This window comes from Parasteatoda tepidariorum, chromosome 1 (assembly GCF_982258835.1).
Source record: "Parasteatoda tepidariorum strain Cologne lab strain chromosome 1, Ptep-v5.0, whole genome shotgun sequence".
In the NCBI taxonomy this organism is placed as follows: domain Eukaryota; kingdom Metazoa; phylum Arthropoda; class Arachnida; order Araneae; family Theridiidae; genus Parasteatoda; species Parasteatoda tepidariorum.
In genome coordinates, this window is record NC_141755.1 from 75,754,837 (window position 1) to 75,776,316 (window position 21,480).

Genomic DNA, 21,480 nt, shown 5'->3' on the forward strand with positions numbered 1-21,480 from the left:
AGGCACCTTCTATCAATGTACCAATATTGTGGTTCAATGTTGAACCAATTTTTTTGAATGTATGAATGAATGTTCTAAATGAGCATTGAATAAGTAAAAGGAAGTTAATATATTTTCTATGGAATATAGATTCATTATATAAATGACATATTTATCTTCAAAAACGTGAATTTAAATAAAATTACTTTATATAAATGAATTTTTTTAAGTTAACGATACATTACTAACGATGAAGTCAAAACTATTTTAAGTATTCATAGCCGCAAAGCAAGTTTGCATTAGCATTTGTGAAAAAATTGGAAGCTACCAATTACGATTTTACGAGACTTGAATAAAGAATATAAAACTTTTTGAATGCAAAACTTTAAGGGTAAAAAAGATAAGCAAAAATTATTTTCTCACATTATTAAGATGAAGAATATTTGTGACTTGAATAGAAAATGTAACTCATCCAATGAAAAAGAACACAAATTTTTCTGACAAAAATAGTATCACAAACAAAAAGTATGACATATAAATAATCTCAAGTTGGAGAATATTATTTACAAAAATGTTAACGGCACTCAAATAGAAAATAACAATGTTTTGAATGCAAAAATATAATTTTTAAAGAGAAAAAAAAGTTAAAATTAGTTTAATTTATTTAATGACTAATTAATGTAGAATTTCAATATAATAATATATGTTATAATTAACAGTACTAACTTTATGCGTTTATAAAATATTATACTGATTTCATTATTAGCGGATACCTTAATATTCGTTTACTTTTTAAGTTTAATTAGTTTAATCACATGATTAGATCTTTATTGAAATCGCATTTCTTTTTATCTATATGTCTAGGAAATTTCGAGAATATTTTTTAACATTGAAGTTTGCAAATGTGATGTCTGATAATATAATGAAGTGTAAGTTTAAAATAGTCCATTATTAATGATAATATATTCCTTTGTAATGTCCTTTTAAATGTCTCTATTCTCTGTCATGGAGTTTTTGAATCATATTGTCCCTGTTTTTTTTATTAGAAAAAATAAAAATGCTACAAACTTTTTTTTACTCAAATCAATTAAATTGTCTTCAGAGTTAGTTTTTTGAGTGATCGAAATATTCCCTTCATTTATTAATATTTCCGTTCAGTTGACAATGAAAAGCTTCTGTAGTTACTTTTTGTTAAACATTAAATACATTTCTTTTATGTTCGTTTTGCAATATTATCCTTATTTGAATAAAAGATGAGAAATTTAAGCAACACAAAATATTATTATGTTTTATTAGCTTTTATAAAAGAATAGTTTTCTTTATTCATTAAAATATATAACTGATAAATATTATTATTTTTCTAATAATATATTGAGCTATTTTTACTTGATTTATTATATTATATTATTAAGGATTTAATTTATCTAGGCGTATTTTGTAAAAATACCGAGTAATTTAAAAACTCTAAAATAAACATAGAACATGGACACATTTTAATTGAATAAGTTATAAAAAGGGCAACAAACTTAGCAAATGATAATGGGTATTGTCATATTTTTAAAGGTTATATTTGGTGCATAAATCTCAGAGGAATATTATATAATTGATGCTCAGAGTTAGTATTACAAAAATAAAATTTAATTAAAATAATTCAATGTCAGGTATAAAAATTGCTTAATTTTCTTAATTAAAATATTTTTATTTTCTTTGTCATATACAGATTTAATGATCTGCTGTAATATATTAGATTTTTGGAATCAAATTAAATAAAATGAATAAATAATTATAATACATTTTCTGACATATATAGCATTTGTTATTTTTTATATAAAATATGAATACTTAAATTTATTATGAAACATAACTTTATACATTTATGTAAAAAACGCTAACGTATAAATCAATCAGAAAAGTAAGTACTTTCGGAATAGCTCAGAACATAATCCATTTTTAAATATGCGACAAAATGCGACATTTTCCAGTATGTGTCACGTTTAAGAAGAATGATTAAAAAATCCCGAATAAAAGAGAAAAAAAAGCAGGAAAAAAGGGAAAATAGAAAAATTCGTTCTCTCCGATGTTGTCCGGAGGAACACCCTTGGGCGGCAAAGAGGGCCCTTCTCTTCCGCATCTCCAATCCCTTTGATCCCGCCGACACCCCTAGCCGGTGTGTCAAGAAGGGATGATGAGGATAGAGGGGTATGTGTCAGGGGGCGCATGCGCAGGAAAGGGGGCGCGACGGGCGGAATCCCTCCAGCGCGTGCCAGTGAGCGCGTGTGGTTTGACTGACCAACATGGCTACTTTGCAGAATGGGGTGGCGGAACACAAACACCCGGTAACCTGCACCCCCACCTGCGGCACGGCTAAAGAGCAGGACGCGATAAAATTGTTTGTCGGCCAAATTCCTCGAAATCTTGACGAGAAGGATCTAAGGCCATTGTTTGAACAATTCGGCAGAATCTACGAGCTCACAGTCCTTAAGGATAAATACACTGGCATGCATAAAGGTGAGTTCAGAATCATATGTTTTGACACACGGTGTTGCGTAATCGTTCGTCTATCCTCGTGTTACGGTCAGGCATGCGTGCACCCCCTACCTCTCGGTGTCAGCATTGATGTTAAAGACCACAACAATTCTTAGGATGTAAAAGCCGATTATTATTAAACCACTTGACGGTAAAATTAGTAAATCTTTCAGATTAAATCTAATATTTAAAATTCAATAACAAATAGAGTGTGCGTGATTGCGCTGAGGAACCGTCCAATTTTTTTTTGATTAATCACGTGTGTATCAAATATCTCAAGTTTCGTTTTTGGGTGAGATTTTGTCAATTTTTATGTAAGTTGCATTTGGGAGATAAATTGTGGACTCAGTTTGTTGTCAAGTGGTTTAGATTTCGCCAAAGGCAGTATTTGTAGTGGAAATTGCTTTTACAGCATATGAGGAGTCTGATATAAAATTAATTTAAAATGTATTTCTGGCAGATGCTGTTTAAAATTTTCCAGGTTTTAGGTGATTTTTGGAAACTTTTTCAGGTTTCGGATAATTAAGTCTTTTTCAGGTTTTTGCGCTTCGAATTCAAAATTTCCTCTGTTTACTAAATCCAGATTTCCTCAAGCTGGTGGAATTAGTAAAAGCTGAAAAACTGAATACCATTGTCGTTGTTTGTCACGTGGTTTAAATCCAGTCAATTACATCTTATAACTCAATTACATTACAACTTACTACTATTAAATTCCATTGGAGCATATAGGAAAAGTAGAGATTATGATGTAAATTTATTTCAAAAAGCAACTTTGGCAAATAACATTTTAAAGTTTCGAGGTTTCAGTTAATTTTTAGAAATTTCTTATTTTCTTATGTGGGAAATACTTCAAGAAAGTGACAGTTTAGTGAGTGTATGAGTAAAATTCAGAGAGTTTAATTTCAGTTTCAGTTATTTATCAGCTAGTTTATTTTTAGTTAATCACACCTTACAAGTGTGTTTGTAACGATTAATGGTATTTGAGCATATAAACAATGCGAAGTTATGAATTTAAATCACTGGCGGTTCTGCTCGTGGAAACAGTCTTTTCCGCACAGCACAACCGGTTTTTCTTTGTTATAAGATAGGAAAACAGTGTACAGGGGAGAAACATTCTCCCATTTTTGCCCTTTAAATTTTAGATGAGTTTTAGAAGCATTTAAAATTCAACTGCAAAGTGAAGATTTCGTGATGAATGTTGCAGCGAAATCGAGACAAGCATATTTTAAACATTCTTCGATTTATCACGTGTTCACCATAAGATGTTATGGTTAACTTTCGATAATTGTCGTGTAAGTAAAATTTGGAAGACTGTATCTCGATTTCTGATTTTTGACGAATGGTTTAGTCATTAGGCATTAAATGTATAGTCATTAGGATATAAATTTAATTTAAAACTCATTTTTGGGAGATGATTTTTAACATTTTTACATGATTTTTTAAAAAAATTTCTTGCTTTTTACATTGCATACTTTAAAAACTCTTTGGTATATCAAGTGTTTTCCAGATGTAGTTTCGTATTTGGGTGAAATTTCGACAGTGTGCACATGAAAATTTGCCAGTGTCCAGTAGACTATAATAACTTAGAAGTCATTTTCCCCTCAAACCTAATGAGTCATTGACCGAAATCGATAGTCCTTTTTTTTAATAACCACTTTTTGCAAATAATGCTTTTTTGCTAGGATTAAATAATACTTTTTGTAAAAAAAATAATACAAATACGTGACAAAATTTAGAGAAACATTAACGATACTTACTTTAACAATCTTTAGTTTAAAATATTTTGTTAGGCAAAATACATTTAACGTATACATTACAACTGTGAAATATATGATTTGTTAAAGAATTTTTTTTCCACATGAAGCTTTTCACCACAAATTGATGGATTCTTAAGAATTGAAATTTTGAATGGATATATTGAACATTTTAATGAAAATTCTGTTTACCAGAGTGTCTTTCTCCTGTACGTTTATTATTAAGCAATTTTCAAAAAAGAAAAAGAAGTGGGTGAGAAAATGTGACCGCTTGTTTATTTAATTGAAGTCGCCATTTTTCTGTTGTTGACTCGCCACGTGGCGGATGGAGAGGTGTAGTTTTCAGACCTACGACAGTGTAGTAGTAAAAATTTCGCTGACTGAATCTCAGTTTCTGTCAATTATTGTAGGTTTAGTAAAAGACACATTCCATTAATGTTTGTAATGTCCAATATCTTAGCACTATACGGACAACATGGAGATAACGATATAAATTGAATTTATAACGCATCTTTTACAGATGATTATTATTTTTCTTGATTAAGTCAACTTACCTTCATGACATTAAGTTATCTCTATAATATGGCCATTTCTCTGCTCCCGTTACTTTTTACAACTTTAATACTATTATTGGTAAATATTATGATTTTTTTTAACTATTCATGTTACGATTGACTAATAAAGTGAGCATAGCAGCAAATAATAACAAACATAAATAAATTGAATATAAAAAATTAACACATTGAATAAATTAAGATAAATTGAATGCAATATGAATTAAAATTAAAGAATTCGAAAGTAAATCTACGTTTTAATGGAAAAGCTATAAAAAGTGATAAATTTGTTTGCTTTGTGATAATAAATATTTAGAAGTATTCACTATACAGTTCAATTTCAACAGAACTCCTCAATTTAGTCTTAAAACAAAGTTTTCTCCCAGATAATAATTTGATAGATTCTTATTTATAGGCAAAATGCTACAGGAATAAAAAAAACACATTCGTGTTTTTTTTAATTATCTTAGAACTGTCTATTGTAGTATTTTCGCAACGCAGACTATTAGAAACCTTATTATGCCATTTTTTATCAGCAAAAACAATGACATAATAAGATTTCATTTCAAGATTGTTTACAAAAAGCATTCATGATTCAAAACAATATGTTTTGTTTAATCGTTGCATAGTTACATCTTCCGATATAGCTAATTGAATTAAAATCATGAAGATAAAATAATTCAATCCAAAAATCGTTATAAAGTTACATGATTCGATTACATATTTATATTCTACGACATAGTTTATTGAATTGAATTAAAAAATTACATGATTAAATGCAAGAACAATCAGATAGTTGCATTATTAAATCGATAAAATGATGTTCATGAGGACAATATTATTCGATAAGAAATATTAGGTGCTCGTATGGTTTGATATAATTCATTCTATGACATTCATGAAGAAAACATGATCCAATTACATAGTTATATGCTACGGCATAGTTCAATAGTTCATTCAATAACCATTATGAAAATAAATACATGCTTAAATACATTTATAATAACATGTTTAAATACAGTTTAGATCAGTTATATAGTTGCACAATTTAATGAAACTTATAAATGATATTCATGAAGACTCAATAGGAAATATTACGTACTCACATGGTTCGATCTAAATCATTCTATGGCATTGATGAGGATAACATGATTCGATTACATAGTTATGTGCTACGACGTACTACAATAGTTCATTCAAGAACCATTAGGAAAATAACATGCTTAAATACAAGAACAGTTATATCGTTGCACAATTTATTAGAACTCATTAAATGATATTCATGATGACTCGATAAGAAGTAATAGTAACTCACATGTATCAATGTAATTCATTCTACGACATTCATGAGGATTGATTTGATTACATAGTTATATGCTACGATATAGTTCAATAGTTCATTCAATAACAATTATGAAAATAACATGTTTAAATACAGTTTAGAACAGTTATATAGTTGCGCTATTTAATAAAACTCATTAAATGTTATTCATGAAGACTCGATAAGAAATATTAGGTACTCACATGGTTCGATGTAAATCATTCTATGGTATTGATGAGGATAACATGATTCGATTACATAGTTATGTGATACGACGTACTAGAATAGTTCATTAAAGAACCATTAGGAAAATAACATGCTTAAATACAAGAACAGTTATATCGTTACACAATTTATAAAAACTCATTAAATGATATTCATAAAGACTCGATAAGAAATAATAGTTACTCACATGTATCAATGTAATTCATTCTACGACATTCATGAGGATTGATTTGATTACATAGTTATATGCTACGATATAGTTCAATAGTTCCTTCAATAACAATTATGAAAATAACATGTTTAAATACAGTTTAGAACAGTTATATAGTTGCGCTATTTAATAAAACTCATTAAATGTTATTCATGAAGACTCGATAAGAAATATTAGGTACTCACATGGTTCGATCTAAATCATTCTGTGGTATTGATGAGGATAACATGATTTGATTACATAGTTATGTGATACGACGTACTAGAATAGTTCATTAAAGAACCATTAGGAAAATAACATGTTAAATACAAGAGCAGTTATATCGTTGCACAATTTATAAAAACTCATTAAATGATATTAATGAAGACTCGATAAGAAATAATAGTTACTCACATGCATCAATGTAATTCATTCTACGACATTCATGAGGATTGATTTGATTACATAGTTATATGCTACGATATAGTTCAATAGTTCCTTCAATAACAATTATGAAAATAACATGTTTAAATACAGTTTAGAACAGTTATATAGTTGCGCTATTTAATAAAACTCATTAAATGTTATTCATGAAGACTCGATAAGAAATATTAGGTACTCACATGGTTCGATGTAAATCATTCTGTGGTATTGATGAGGATAACATGATTTGATTACATAGTTATGTGATACGACGTACTAGAATAGTTCATTAAAGAACCATTAGGAAAATAACATGTTAAATACAAGAGCAGTTATATCGTTGCACAATTTATAAAAACTCATTAATTGATATTCATGAAGACTCGATAAGAAATAATAGTTACTCACATGCATCAATGTAATTCATTCTACGACATTCATGAGGATTGATTTGATTACATAGCTATATGCTACGATATAGTTCAATAGTTCCTTCAATAACAATTATGAAAATAACATGTTTAAATACAGTTTAGAACAGTTATACAGTTGCGCTATTTAATAAAACTCATTAAATGTTATTCATAAGGACTCGATAAGAAATATTAGGTACTCACATGGTTCGATCTAAATCATTCTGTGGTATTGATGAGGATAACATGATTTGATTACATAGTTATGTGATACGACGTACTAGAATAGTTCATTAAAGAACCATTAGGAAAATAACATGTTAAATACAAGAGCAGTTATATCGTTGCACAATTTATAAAAACTCATTAAATGATATTCATGAAGACTCAATAAGAAATAATAGTTACTCACATGCATCAATGTAATTCATTCTACGACATTCATGAGGATTGATTTGATTACATAGTTATATGCTACGATATAGTTCAATAGTTCCTTCAATAACAATTATGAAAATAACATGTTTAAATACAGTTTAGAACAGTTATATAGTTGCGCAATTTAATAAAACTCATTAAATGTTATTCATGAAGACTCGATAAGAAATATTAGGTACGCACATGGTTCGATCTAAATCATTCTGTGGTATTGATGAGGATAACATGATTTGATTACATAGTTATGTGATACGACGTACTAGAATAGTTCATTAAAGAACCATTAGGAAAATAACATGTTAAATACAAGAGCAGTTATATCGTTGCACAATTTATAAAAACTCATTAAATGATATTCATGAAGACTCGATAAGAAATAATAGTTACTCACATGCATCAATGTAATTCATTCTACGACATTCATGAGGATTGATTTGATTGCATAGCTATATGCTACGATATAGTTCAATAGTTCCTTCAATAACAATTATGAAAATAACATGTTTAAATACAGTTTAGAACAGTTATATAGTTGCGCTATTTAATAAAACTCATTAAATGTTATTCATGAAGACTCGATAAGAAATATTAGGTACTCACATGGTTCGATGTAAATCATTCTGTGGTATTGATGAGGATAACATGATTTGATTACATAGTTATGTGATACGACGTACTAGAATAGTTCATTAAAGAACCATTAGGAAAATAACATGTTAAATACAAGAGCAGTTATATCGTTGCACAATTTATAAAAACTCATTAAATGATATTCATGAAGACTCGATAAGAAATAATAGTTACTCACGTGTATCAATGTAATTCATTCTACGACATTCATGAGGATTGATTTGATTACATAGTTATATGCTACGATATAGTTCAATAGTTCCTTCAATAACAATTTTGAAAATAACATGTTTAAATACAGTTTAGAACAGTTATATAGTTGCGCTATTTAATAAAACTCATTAAATGTTATTCATGAAGACTCGATAAGAAATATTAGGTACTCACATGGTTCGATGTAAATCATTCTGTGATATTGATGAGGATAACATGATTTGATTACATAGTTATGTGATACGACGTACTAGAATAGTTCATTAAAGAACCATTAGGAAAATAACATGTTAAATACAAGAGCAGTTATATCGTTGCACAATTTATAAAAACTCATTAAATGATATTCATGAAGACTCGATAAGAAATAATAGTTACTCACATGTATCAATGTAATTCATTCTACGACATTCATGAGGATTGATTTGATTGCATAGCTATATGCTACGATATAGTTCAATAGTTCCTTCAATAACAATTATAAAAAATAATAGGATTAAATACGAGGATAGTTATATAGTTTCTCGATTTAAAAGAACTCATTAAATGATATTAATGAAAACAATATTATTCGATAACAAACGTTAGGTACTCATATGGTTCGATATAATTCATTCTATGACATTCAAGAAGATGGCATGATTTGGTGAAAAATTGTTTTTTTTATATCACTATTTCTGATGACTAAAAGAAAAAGGAAAATATTGAGATAAATTTAATCAGAAACTCTATGATAAAATGATCTATTCCATAAGATCATTTACTTGATCATTTAGATGTAACAGCATAACTTGATTGAATATTGACTATAAATTCTCTTAGTACCTAGATAAAAATCTCCTGAAAAAATTTAAGAATTATAAGTCGAAAACTCGCACATTTGCTATTTCAGTTTTAGAATAATTCTATTAAACCCCAGAAATAAGTTCATCTTGAACGCAGTAGTATTTATATTTATTTTCATTCGTAAAAAAATATAAACTTAAAAGTAAATAAACAATAACACGTGCGTTTTTGTTATTGTCTGACTTGTATAGTTGTGATAACCAAAATATGCTATTTTATATTTATTTTTTTCGATTTTTAACCCACTGACGGTTTTGTACATAAAACGTTTTTAATCTGGAGTCTTCTTCTCATAGCAAAAGCGGTTTTCTATGTTTAGATGGGAAAATAGTTTATAGGAAAGAAAAGATCTCCCAATTTTGCCTTTTTCTAAACCACCAGTTATTATATAGGAAATAAACAATAAATATTTATAATAAAATAAATCATGTTTCCTTCAATAAATCCTGTTTAGTTCATTAATTATTTATAATAGAGACCATAAAAATAGTGTTAGCTTTGGGATTTAAAGTAAATACTCAATTCATAGATGAAATAAAAGCTAAAAAGAGCAAAATGTACAATTTAAATGAATGAAAGAAATAAGTACTACATTCTTATAAATGTTGTAAGGTTTTGAAAAATAATTTATAATATTAATTTTAAGCATACTTTCCGAGCCATTAGCTGTATTTTACATTGTAACTCAAGTTAAAAAAATAAATATAATTGACCCTCAAGTAAGAGTAATAATAAGTATAATTCATTTTTACAAACATACCATTATTTTCTTATTTGATTTCTTTAAAAAAAATACACAATTATTAGTGGTAAATTTGGAAAAAAAGAATATAGTTTTTTTCTTCTTCAACCAAAGCATTTTGTTACATTTTAGTATTTAAAGCCTTTGATATTTTGAAATCACTTATTTAAGTATACTAAAACAATTTGTTGCATAATGAGTTAATATTAAGAAAAATAATTAAACTTAAGCTCTACAAAATTTAATAATAAAATGAAGGAAATAAAAATGCCATACAAAAATGAGCTCTGCATCTGTACGTTATATTTATTAGGTTTTGAAGCAATAACACACGTATCTTATTTCACTGTAGGTAGCAACAAATCAGTTCTCGAAGATATTAGATAAATGTATATTTTAAATAAATGGTTATTTCAATCGCAGTTATAAATATTTGAATTTGTGTTTACTTTACGCTTGTTTTTAATTTAAGTATTTTTACATGTCATGACGTTCTCGCAGAATTTGCAAGAATTAATAAAATGCATTATTTTGAGTAAAAGTGAATTGTTTCAAAATTTTTTGACTTTATTTTGCTTTGAGAATGGAAAATTGTCATTAAAAAGAATAAACAAAAATATATGTTTTCAGGACATTACCATGGTTCTATATAATATTCGATAATTTTGGTGAACTTTAAATTGCAAATAGTTGGCACTATTTTACAGTTTAATTGAACTATATTTTTTATACATATTTTCTGAAACTCATTTTCATAAGCTATCAGTGATCATTGTAATTCAATAATCGTCGAGAATGTAGTTATTAACACATATAAAGATTTTCAGTTTTTCTAATATTTTAGCTGCAATAATTTGCTTTTCGCATTATTGTTACAAAATATCAATATTTCTAAATTTTTCTAAATAATTATTATTTTAAAGCAATCTATTTGCAATCATTCCTGCATTGTTTGTTATTGTATAACTAAAATTGCAGAGAACGGAGAGTAGTGAAGACATTGCAATTGATTAAGAAAAAGTTTTTTTGTAGTAATTAATTTTGAAATCACATGCAATCTAAATTGCATGCAATCTATTTTTTTTCTAGTCATTTATGTAGATATACTTTTTTGTGTTCAGTATGCGTGGATTTGTTTTTCTGATTAACAATTTTGCTTTAAAAATGTAGAAAACTATGTCATTTAAAGTTTCTTTCTTTTCGTTTACAATTTCTTTTTTAGCGTATCACATTCTAAAAAATAAACCTTGGAAAAAAAGGGTTTGGAAGAAATATAAATATCCATTTGTAGAGTTTTGCTGAGTTTATACAACATTCCGTTAATTTTCTCATGCAGTATAATATTATTGAATATGAATTTCTTTTTTATTGATTGTGTTCAAAAGAGAAGATGTCTATGTTGTCTAAACTTTCCTTTTTACTTTTTAATGTTTTATTATTTTATCTAATCTGAAAAAAGAAATCTGTTACAGTAGAAGCATTCTCAAGAAAAACTAATATTTATTTAAAGATTTTTTGTTAATTCATGCATTATAATGCTGCCCAATATTTTTTAACATAAATTTCTTCCTTTTTTGGAAGGCTGAAAAAAAGACTTTTGTACTTCTTGTGATCTTTTTTATCACATTTTCAAACACAAATCTGTTAGAAAAGAAGTATTCTGAAATATTAATATCTCTTTAAAGAATTTTGCTAAATTTTTGCATCTCTCCATTAATTTTCTCATGCTTTCTAATATTTTTCAAGTGAATTTATATTATTAATTGTGATCAAAAAGGACGAAATCTATGTCTAAAATTTTTTCATAATTCTCTTGTAATCATTCTATTTTATCACTTTCTCAAAAACAAATGTGTAACAAAAGAAGTATTCTCAAGAAATACTACTATCCGTCTAAAGATGTTTGCTAAATTTTTGCATCCCTCCATTAATTTTCTCATGATGTCTAATATTTTTAAATCGAAATATCCTCTTTGTTAATTGTGGTTAAAAATGAAGAAATCTATGTTGTCAAAATTTTTTGTTTCGTGTTTGTTTCGTAATCTTCTTTTTATTTTATTATTTTCGAAAACAAATCTGTAACAAAAAAGTATTTTCAAGAAATAATAATACCCATTTAAAGTTTTTTGCTAAATTTTTACATTTTTCTATTAATGTTTTCATGCTGTTTATTATTTTTTAATTGAATTTTTTTTAAAATTTCATTTGAAAATGAAAAATCTATGCTGTCCAAATTTTCTTTCATTCTTCTTATATAATCTTTTTATTTAATAACATTCTAAAAAATAAATCCGTAACGAAAGAAATATTCTCAAATATTAATATCCATTTAAAGATTTTTCCTGAAATTTCACATCCTTCCATTAAATTTCTCCTGCTATCTAATATCTTTCAATAGAAATGTCTTCTGTTTTAATTGTGGTTAAAATGAAGAAATATATGTTGTCTAAAATTTCTTTCATATTTCTTTTGCAATCTTTTTATTTTATCACATTCTCAAAAACAAATCTGTAACAAAAGAGGCATTCTCAAGAAATATTAATATCCATTTAAAGATTTTTGCTAAATTTATACATCTGTACATTAATTTTCTCATTCTGTCTAATATTTCTTCCAAAAATACTAAAACTGAATGGTAATGGTTTTCCAATATTCCTGAAAGTTTTCAGAAACACACAGCTTGTAAAACCTATATGTTTGTTTCCCAGTGTTTCCTTTTTCGATGTTGGGAAACAGTTTTACGGTATTTTTGTTCCTTTCTCCCTTCTTTTTTATTATCATCTCTCATTTTTGTACTTACGCAGGAAGTGAAGATGATTATCAAATGATAAACTTTATTTCCTTTTAGAAATTTTTTTCAAAGTTTTCCTGCAGTAAATGATTTAAGTTTAATTATTGAAGAATGGTAAATGCAAAGCAAAATTTAATTGTTCTAAGATAAAAGGAACAAGGGACAATTAAAAACTATTTCCATCGTTTCTCTGAGAGTAATTAATAAACGTTTTAATTATTTTCTTCATTTAATTGCAGAAAAAGGATAAATAATTGAAAATTAATGAAATAAAAATAATTAAATAGGCAGTTAATGCTTTGAAATTGTTTCATTACTGAATTGTTGATATTTTGTTTGAGAATACATGATACAACAAAGATGCGATATTTTTTTTGGCTACCGGTTTTTTAAGAATGAAAATAAAGAGCTAAATGAAAAAGAACCAAATTTTAAAATTTTAAGAGTTGGGATTTTAAAATTGCCAAATGTTAAATTTTTAACTCGCGTAATTTTCCATGGTCTACATTCCCATGGCATAACCTAAATGATTTGGTGCGTAAAATAAGAAAAAAAACCTCTAATGCATGTAAAAATATTTCAGCTATAAACGATTTAACTCGTCTGTAACTAGGTTTTTAATAAAATTGTAGGTTTTTTTTTATTTTAAAGAAATTGATGTAAATAAAAAGAAATTGATACTAATAGTAATAAATTTTAGAGTTGCTTCTTAATAAATACAAATCTTTGAAAACAATATTATCATTATTAATAGTAATAAGAATCCTAATTATATAATTATTAATGATTATTACAATTATATAATTATTAATAATTATTATAGTTATATAATTATTAATAATTATTATAATTTTATGATCAATCATTATTATTAATAATATTTATTATTAATATCAATAATAATTAATATTATTATTCTGGATGGAAGGAAATATCACAAATGAAAATGGCAAAAAATTTCAATTATGAGTATTAATATTTACAGAACTCTATAAAATGTTAAATTAAAGTAGATACGTTTTAATTTTAAAATTAATAACATCAATTTTATCCTAATACTGCTATAATTTTGAAATTAATAACAACAATTTTATCTTGATACTGCTATAATTTTAAAATTAATATCATTAATTTTATCTTAATACTGCTATTATTTTAAAATTAATAACATAAATTTTATCTTGATACTGCTATAATTTTAAAATTAATAGCATCAATTTTATCTTAATACTGCTATAATTTTGTTGTACTACTATCGAATCCTTTTTTATTTACTAAACAATTATGTTAAAATATTTTCAAAAAATAGAAAATACAATTTGAATGGCATTTTAAAAACGTTATTTGCAAATGAAATCATAAATAAATATTTTCTGTTTATAAGATTTATCATCAAAGAACTCCATGCATTCAAGTAATTAGGGTTGAGTTGTACGACTATAATATCGTTTATATTATTAATACTTTTTCTTATTTGTGAGCTTCATGAAGTATTGTTAGTTTTCTAAGAAGAATATTTTTATCACTACCAACTTTTACAACCGCCTGGTTAATATCAAAAGTGGATGATTAATCTACAATACCTACTTTTATGATCGCATGAAAGACTGAAACAGTCATATATATAAAAGAAAAAGGAGATTAATGAGAAAAGACGTAAAAAGGATATGTTTCTTTGAGAAATATTAACTATTAATCTAAAAAACAATGTAAAAAGAAAAATTTGAATCACTCCGAAACATAAAATTAATTTAATGATAATAAAGACAATTAATTATAATAAAAGATAATACAACTGTGCAAAACTAAATTATTATTTATTCCTTTGTAAGTTCTAAATTTCTAAGACAACAGTTTTTAATGAACAGTATGCAATAGGCAGTATAACTTGAATATAGACATAGTAGAAAAGTGAAATAACAATGAAAAGTAGAAAAGTGAAAAAAAACAAACGATTCACCTATTTTAAGCATTTAAAAGTCCTTTTTAATTATTGGAAAACTTATGAGAAAGAAACAGATTTGAGTCTTTAAAAATTAGTTGAATTCCTCTTATTCTTTTTATCTTACAAGAATTTGAAGAACAACATAATATCATTATTTATTCCTTTATAAGATGATTTTTTTAATTTTCTAAAACAATATTTTTAATAAGCAATATGCTATAGTCAGTTTAACTTGAATACAGGTATATTTGAATAGTAATAAAAGCAATACCTAAATTTTAAATAATTAAAATTAATTTATTCTTTATTATTCTAATTCGTTATTATTGCAGAAAATTATTCGTTCTAATACGTTATTATTGCCGAAATATATATATATTATATGGTTTGAAGCGTTGAGATTCATAAATGATAATAGGGCATAAAAAGATGATTTTCTTTATGAAGTAGACACAAACATCATTTCAATTAGGGTAAACATCACAGTTTCATTTGCAAACAGTTTCTTACTTGTTTTGGATCATTCTTGAATCGACTTTCGCAAATTTATTACAATTATTATTTAAAGTGCATAAGTAACAAGCAAACGAACATATTGTATTTAATTTAAGTTTTATTGTTAATTTCATCATTTGCACACGATCATTGTTATTTGCGTCAGTTTGTAATGTATTGTTAAAAATAAATTTTTTTCTATCATAACACGAGGAAAAAAATTCTGGTAAAATTACTGTTTAGTAATGACATTTCTGGTAGAAATCCATAATTTTGGTCATAAAATCATAAATCTGGTTATAAACAAAGAGATACATTACTTAAACCATTCTTTTGATAATTTTTTCGTTCATATGGTAAAGGTTTACCAGAAATTCTTGTTTTCAAAACTATAATTCTTTTGACAGTATATTTAGTAAAAGCTACGAAAATAAAATGCAAATTTAACTAAATAAATGGCTTTTTATGCAATGCTCTAAGGGATCATCATGAAATTACTAAGTTTTTTTCACATTTCTCAAATTTCATCATATAATATAAGAGAAAATTTTATTATTTTTTTTCATCAAAATCATTACTAAAGCACTTCGTTAAAAATTGTTGAGCTTTCTACCGTACTTGTTTTTCTTCGTGCACTGTTATGATAAAAAAGCATTTTTTATGTTATCAGTAAAGGGACTTTGTTGAATTATTTTTAAACAATAGGAAATAACAATCCGCAAAAAAGCAACTGTTTTATAATTATTAATTATATATTACTAACAAACACTTTTAACTTCTTTGTAACTATACATTGTTTGCTAATAAGCGAACAGAAAATGAAGTTATATTTCCTCCAGTACTAACGTTTTATGTAATTTTATTTCATGTGGATAATTTTAGCACAATTTTTTTTCTCAATTCTGATAATTGTATGTAAATATATGTTTTAATATATTTCAAAACTTATGTTATTTAATTGTGAATTTCAAAATTTATATCTTCAATTTTAAGTGCAAGAAATATTTTGGTTCTCAGTTTTTCAGTTTTTTCATTTATTTTGCTAGATTAGTTTCAGCTTCAAAATATTTTATTAGATTGGAGTTTATTATGAAAATGCCGTATAACTATTGTAAAGATATCTTCGTTATGGTAACAGCTGAATATAGTTTATAAATTATAATTTAATTTTATCTCATTCATTCCTTATGCAAGTGTTTAGTTAAAACTTTTTAAAAATATTTTTTTGTATTTCCTGTTTTTGAAATGACAAAAAAGCAAGAGAGTGAACAAATATTGTGCTACTAAACGATTTTTTCCTTTGCAAGAAATCAGATAAGTGCTTTTCAAAACATCATGATATTTAGTAAAAAAATGTATTTTTGAGAAAAAAGGCACTTAAGCCTATTTTTTTAAAGCAACATTTCACTTAGTTTAAGTATATATTTTTACAAAAAATGCACTTAAAGTTTTATTTTAACAACTATTTTTCTAAAGCTCATTGCTCTAAAAAAGTGCATTGTAATATTTATAAATATTGTGCTAATATTTATAAATATTTTAACGTTGAGTTAAAAACGTATTTTCAAGAAAAAAATTCTGTAAAAATTGTTTTCTCAGAATTGAGAAAAATGTGTCAAAATAGCTCCGAAACAAAATTGGACTTGAAGAATTCCATGGATTTAAATTTGAAACAGCATATACTCCTTTCTGAATGAATGCATAGTCTCAAATCTCATGTAGAGGGAGGAATGTGTGTGAGAGAGATTTTATTTTCACTGCTGGTTAGGATTCAAACCAAGGACCTCCGCGTTCATAGAATTATGCTTTAACCACCATGGTTGTACACCTCAGTCCAGGGGTAGTTAGAAAGCCTTATATAATGACCACCACAATGCCACATTATGACATAAATTTTATTCGTTTAGAAATTTTTAAGCTAAAGCGAAATGAGCAGAAAGTGAAATACTGATCACGTGATTATGCAATTGAAACCATATTCTCCAAATTGTAACCATTTGTACCCTAAAATTAGAAATTAGTATGTTCTTATATGTCATTGCAGTGGAAACTACATAAAGCTTCTTATCTCACCCTGGACTTTCTAGTTTTTTCCCTACAAAGTTTGCAGTACAATAATGAATTGTGCCTTTTTGTTATTATCAAAGTTATTATTTTAATTTCATTTAAACGAATGTTTACATGCAATACTGAAAGAATTTAACACAAAAAAGTATTGAATAAATTAATGTTGCTGTCAAAAATAGGACTAAGAATAATGATGTAAGGGGAGAGGTGATATTTACTAAGACTCCATTAACCTTGTTTAGCTTGCTAATTGATGTATTCTGTTGAACTCGAACTATTTTCAGACTTGTAATAGCGATTTCATGCTTTAGACTTCAACTAATCGTTAAACTGTTTTCAATGTACATAAGACTGCTTCATATTTGGATGTGAAGCAATCAAACCACTTTGTCATAAATTATAGACCTTCTAGTACTTAAATAATAGATTTTAGCTTATGTCTAAAGAAGTGCTTAAAAAGTAAACTAGTATATAAAAATATTATATTTAAGTGATAAAAGTAATAAGTTATGAAGTAGTAAATTAATTTAGCTGCTAATGTTTAGGGAAGCATACGATATTTCTATCGTTATAACGTATAAGTGTATTTTCCATTGCTATAAAACATGGTTCTTATGTTATATTATATAGTAGATGAAGTAACATAAAAAACGTTACATAATGTTTTTTAAAATATTTTTTAAGTTTGAATATTTATATTATGATTAACGAAGACTAATATTCTGTTAGCAATTTTGAGACACACAAAAGAATGTTCAAAAGGGCTACAATTGCTGGTAAGATGGTGATAATATTTTCTTAATATGCTGATAAGCTAAAACATACTATGGTGCAAGTAAGGTCATTTTTAATTCGATGCTATGGTTCGTCAGCTTACGAATTCATGGTTCAATTTAACATCTTCTTAATTGTGCAGTAAATTTGCATGATATTATGTTTCAAAGCGCAAATACTTTATGGATAAAAGAGTTTATATTTGTTAAAAACATTTATGTTTCTGGCTAAAGGCTTACGAATGGAAACGAAACGTCTCAATCAAACCTAGAAATCTCTGGATAACGCTCGCAAATCGATAAAAATCTTGCACTGTATTTCAGTCTAATTTTTTATCGCAATATTAAATGTAGTTTACAAGGAAAATGAATAGCAAAGAATTTTTTTTATGAGTTTCAAATGAAAATGATACATTTTAATAAGGCTATGATACGATCAGTTGCACACTGTAAAAAAAATCTCAAAATGTTTCTGAATATATGGGGCAGTTACGGTGCATTTAGTTTTCAAAAACGCTTCCTAATATTTCGGAAACTTCTTGTGAAGCTAGGCTATCAACGATTTCAACCGTCATCTATCAAAAAGTACCCCATCATAGAGTCGAGTTAACATGGCTAATATACTAGTGAATTGGAATTTAATAGTTGTAGTGGTAGCTACGCCTCATTTCTCCCCCATCAGAATTTTTTCTGTTATATAATTCGACGAATGGATAACAATAGTTGATTCATAATTGTTTTGCGAGAGAACTGGAGAGCTGTACTAAGATCACCGGGCTTTGAGAACTGGTCGTGAGAGCTGTATTAGGATCACGGTTGTTTTAGTCAGCGTCTTAGTCACAAATAGCAAGTCAACTGTTCACTGTGAACCGCCCATCGAACTAGATGTATGGAAATTGAATTGGGAGTTTCATTCATGGTGGGCGTGTTGGCTGAGGCAAGCATGTTCAGATCACGTCCGCGAGTTACCCATGCTGGGCAAGGCTACCGACAATGTCAACCATCGAGTCGTGGTGGCTCATGGAATAGAGTATTTACCTTCCAATGAGGTGAACCAGGTTCAATTCCCAGCGATGGCTGATTGATACGAATTTCGCACCCGGCTCGTACTGAACACAATGCTGACGTAAAATATCCTATGTGGTACACAGATCGTGGGTTACAGTCCTCTTGCCGTCGCGGGGTAACCGCGGAAGGCTTACATGGTTTTCTTCTCCATGTAATGCAAATGCGGGTTATCTCCGTCAAAAAGTCCTCTACGCAGGCAAATTTCTTCCAATACTTGATCCAGGAGTTTCTTTGTCTTCTGGACTGGGTTTAAAATTACAAGGCTATGGAGTAGAACATTAGTAGTCGCAAACCCAAAATTGGATCGGCTGTTCAACGATGGTTATTAAATATACAATAAAATGTCAACCGTCATCTATCAAAAGGTACCTTCTGATGGAATAGAGTTAATGCGACTTATATTCTAGTGAATGGGAATTGAATAGCTGTAGTGGTAGTTACGCTACATTACTCCCCCGATAGAATAGAGCTAACATGTCTTATATACTAGTGAATGGGAATTGAATAGATGCAGTGGTAGTTACGCTACATTACTCCCCCGATAGAATAGAGCTAACATGTCTTATATACTAGTGAATGGGAATTGAATAGATGCAGTGGTAGTTACGCTACATTACTCCCCCGATAGAATAGAGCTAACATGTCTTATATACTAGTGAATGGGAATTGAATAGATGCAGTGGTAGTTACGCTACATTACTCCCCCGATAGAATAGAGCTAACATGTCTTATATACTAGTGAATTGGAGTTTAATAGTAAATTTCGTTTTTGAAATTTAGTATTTGCGCCATTTTCATAATTAGGATCTGTTAAATTTGTCCAAACAGTCATGATTGCATGTTGATTTGTATGGCATACAGAGTATGTTGCAAGACATAGCATTTTTTAAAAATAACATAGTATTTTCAATAAAATTGTTATTCTCTTTGACGACTGAGCCTTTGAAAAACAACGTTGAGCAATGTGTTTATTTTCTCTTTTTCAAACATTTACCTTCATTAGCACTTTTTATAGGTGGTACAAAACAAATAGTTCCCCTAATGCTTTTTTTAAATATTCTTTTTTTTAAAACTTTTCCAAGTCTTTTGGAAAACGAAAATAAAAAAAAGAGCTAAAACTGAAAATCGAAAACTAAATAAAACAAGTTAACAACTTAGTATCATTTCCATACGTTCTTCCCTAAAAAAAAAAAAAGTTTACGTGCCGTAGTGCGCGCCTGGTAGTTAAAGCACGTTCTTCTTGTCTGCCTTCTATTTATCTGCGAGTCAGGATTGAGAAGTGGTGCGAAGGGAGGCAAAAATAAATAAAAAAAAAGCTATGTAGAAAATGAAATAAAAAAATATAGTCTTAGAGTAAAACGATAAAAGAAATTCACTGGGGAGCTTCTGTGCGGGGGTGTTTCGTGAGTCTAAGGCGGTAACTCTGGTAGAAATTTAGGTGTATTGTAGGGAAGGAGAATTAAATAGGAAAAGGGGGTGACAGAACGACTAGGGTGTAGCACTGACCTCTGACGTGAACAACCTATGACGACGTATCGAACGATATTGATTTTTTTTTACCTCGTTTCTTGCCCCCCTTTCCACTGTATTCCACATAAGTCAGAATACCCTACTTCACTTCTTCTCTATTTTTTCTTCCTCCCCCTCCTCTTCTATTCCCCGAGCATAAGTTCGTTTCTGTTGGACGAAGCCCCCTTAATGTTATTTTTGTTTCCGTGACGTACTAAAGTTGGAAGGGATTGACCAGCGGATGGCGTTAATGGGGAAATCTTGCGGAAGCTCTAACTAAATTATGTAATTGCAAAGCCAGCACCGTATTTAATTATCGTTTCATAAATAGTTTATGCGAGTGAAATTGTATTAAAAATGACGAAATTCTCTATGATTTATAACACATTTTTGCTGCCTTTCTGTTAAATGTTAGTCACTAAATTATGTAATTGGTCCTAGTCTTACTAAATTATGTAATTGGAAAGCAGCATCGTATTTAATTATCGCTTCATAAATAGTTTATGCGAGTGAAATTGTATTAAAAATGACGAAATTCTCTATGATTTATAACACATTTTTGCTGCCTTTCTGTTAAA

At 27.7% G+C, this 21,480-nt stretch overlaps 1 protein-coding gene across 5 annotated transcripts in view; it reads left to right on the top strand.

Moving 5' to 3' along the window:
* The first annotated feature begins 2,143 nt into the window (after window positions 1–2,143).
* LOC107456609 (CUGBP Elav-like family member 4) overlaps window positions 2,144–21,480 on the top strand; it is a 550,694-nt gene continuing 531,357 nt past the window's right edge. For all 5 annotated transcript variants that reach the window (XR_015435085.1, XM_087167037.1, XM_071179609.2 and 2 more), the window contains exon 1: window positions 2,144–2,487. Coding sequence is in view for 4 of the 5 variants with exons in the window: in XM_087167037.1 (XP_087023163.1) it covers window positions 2,274–2,487 (214 nt within the window). In the remaining variant the exon portion in view is untranslated. The remainder of the gene's footprint in view (window positions 2,488–21,480) is intronic.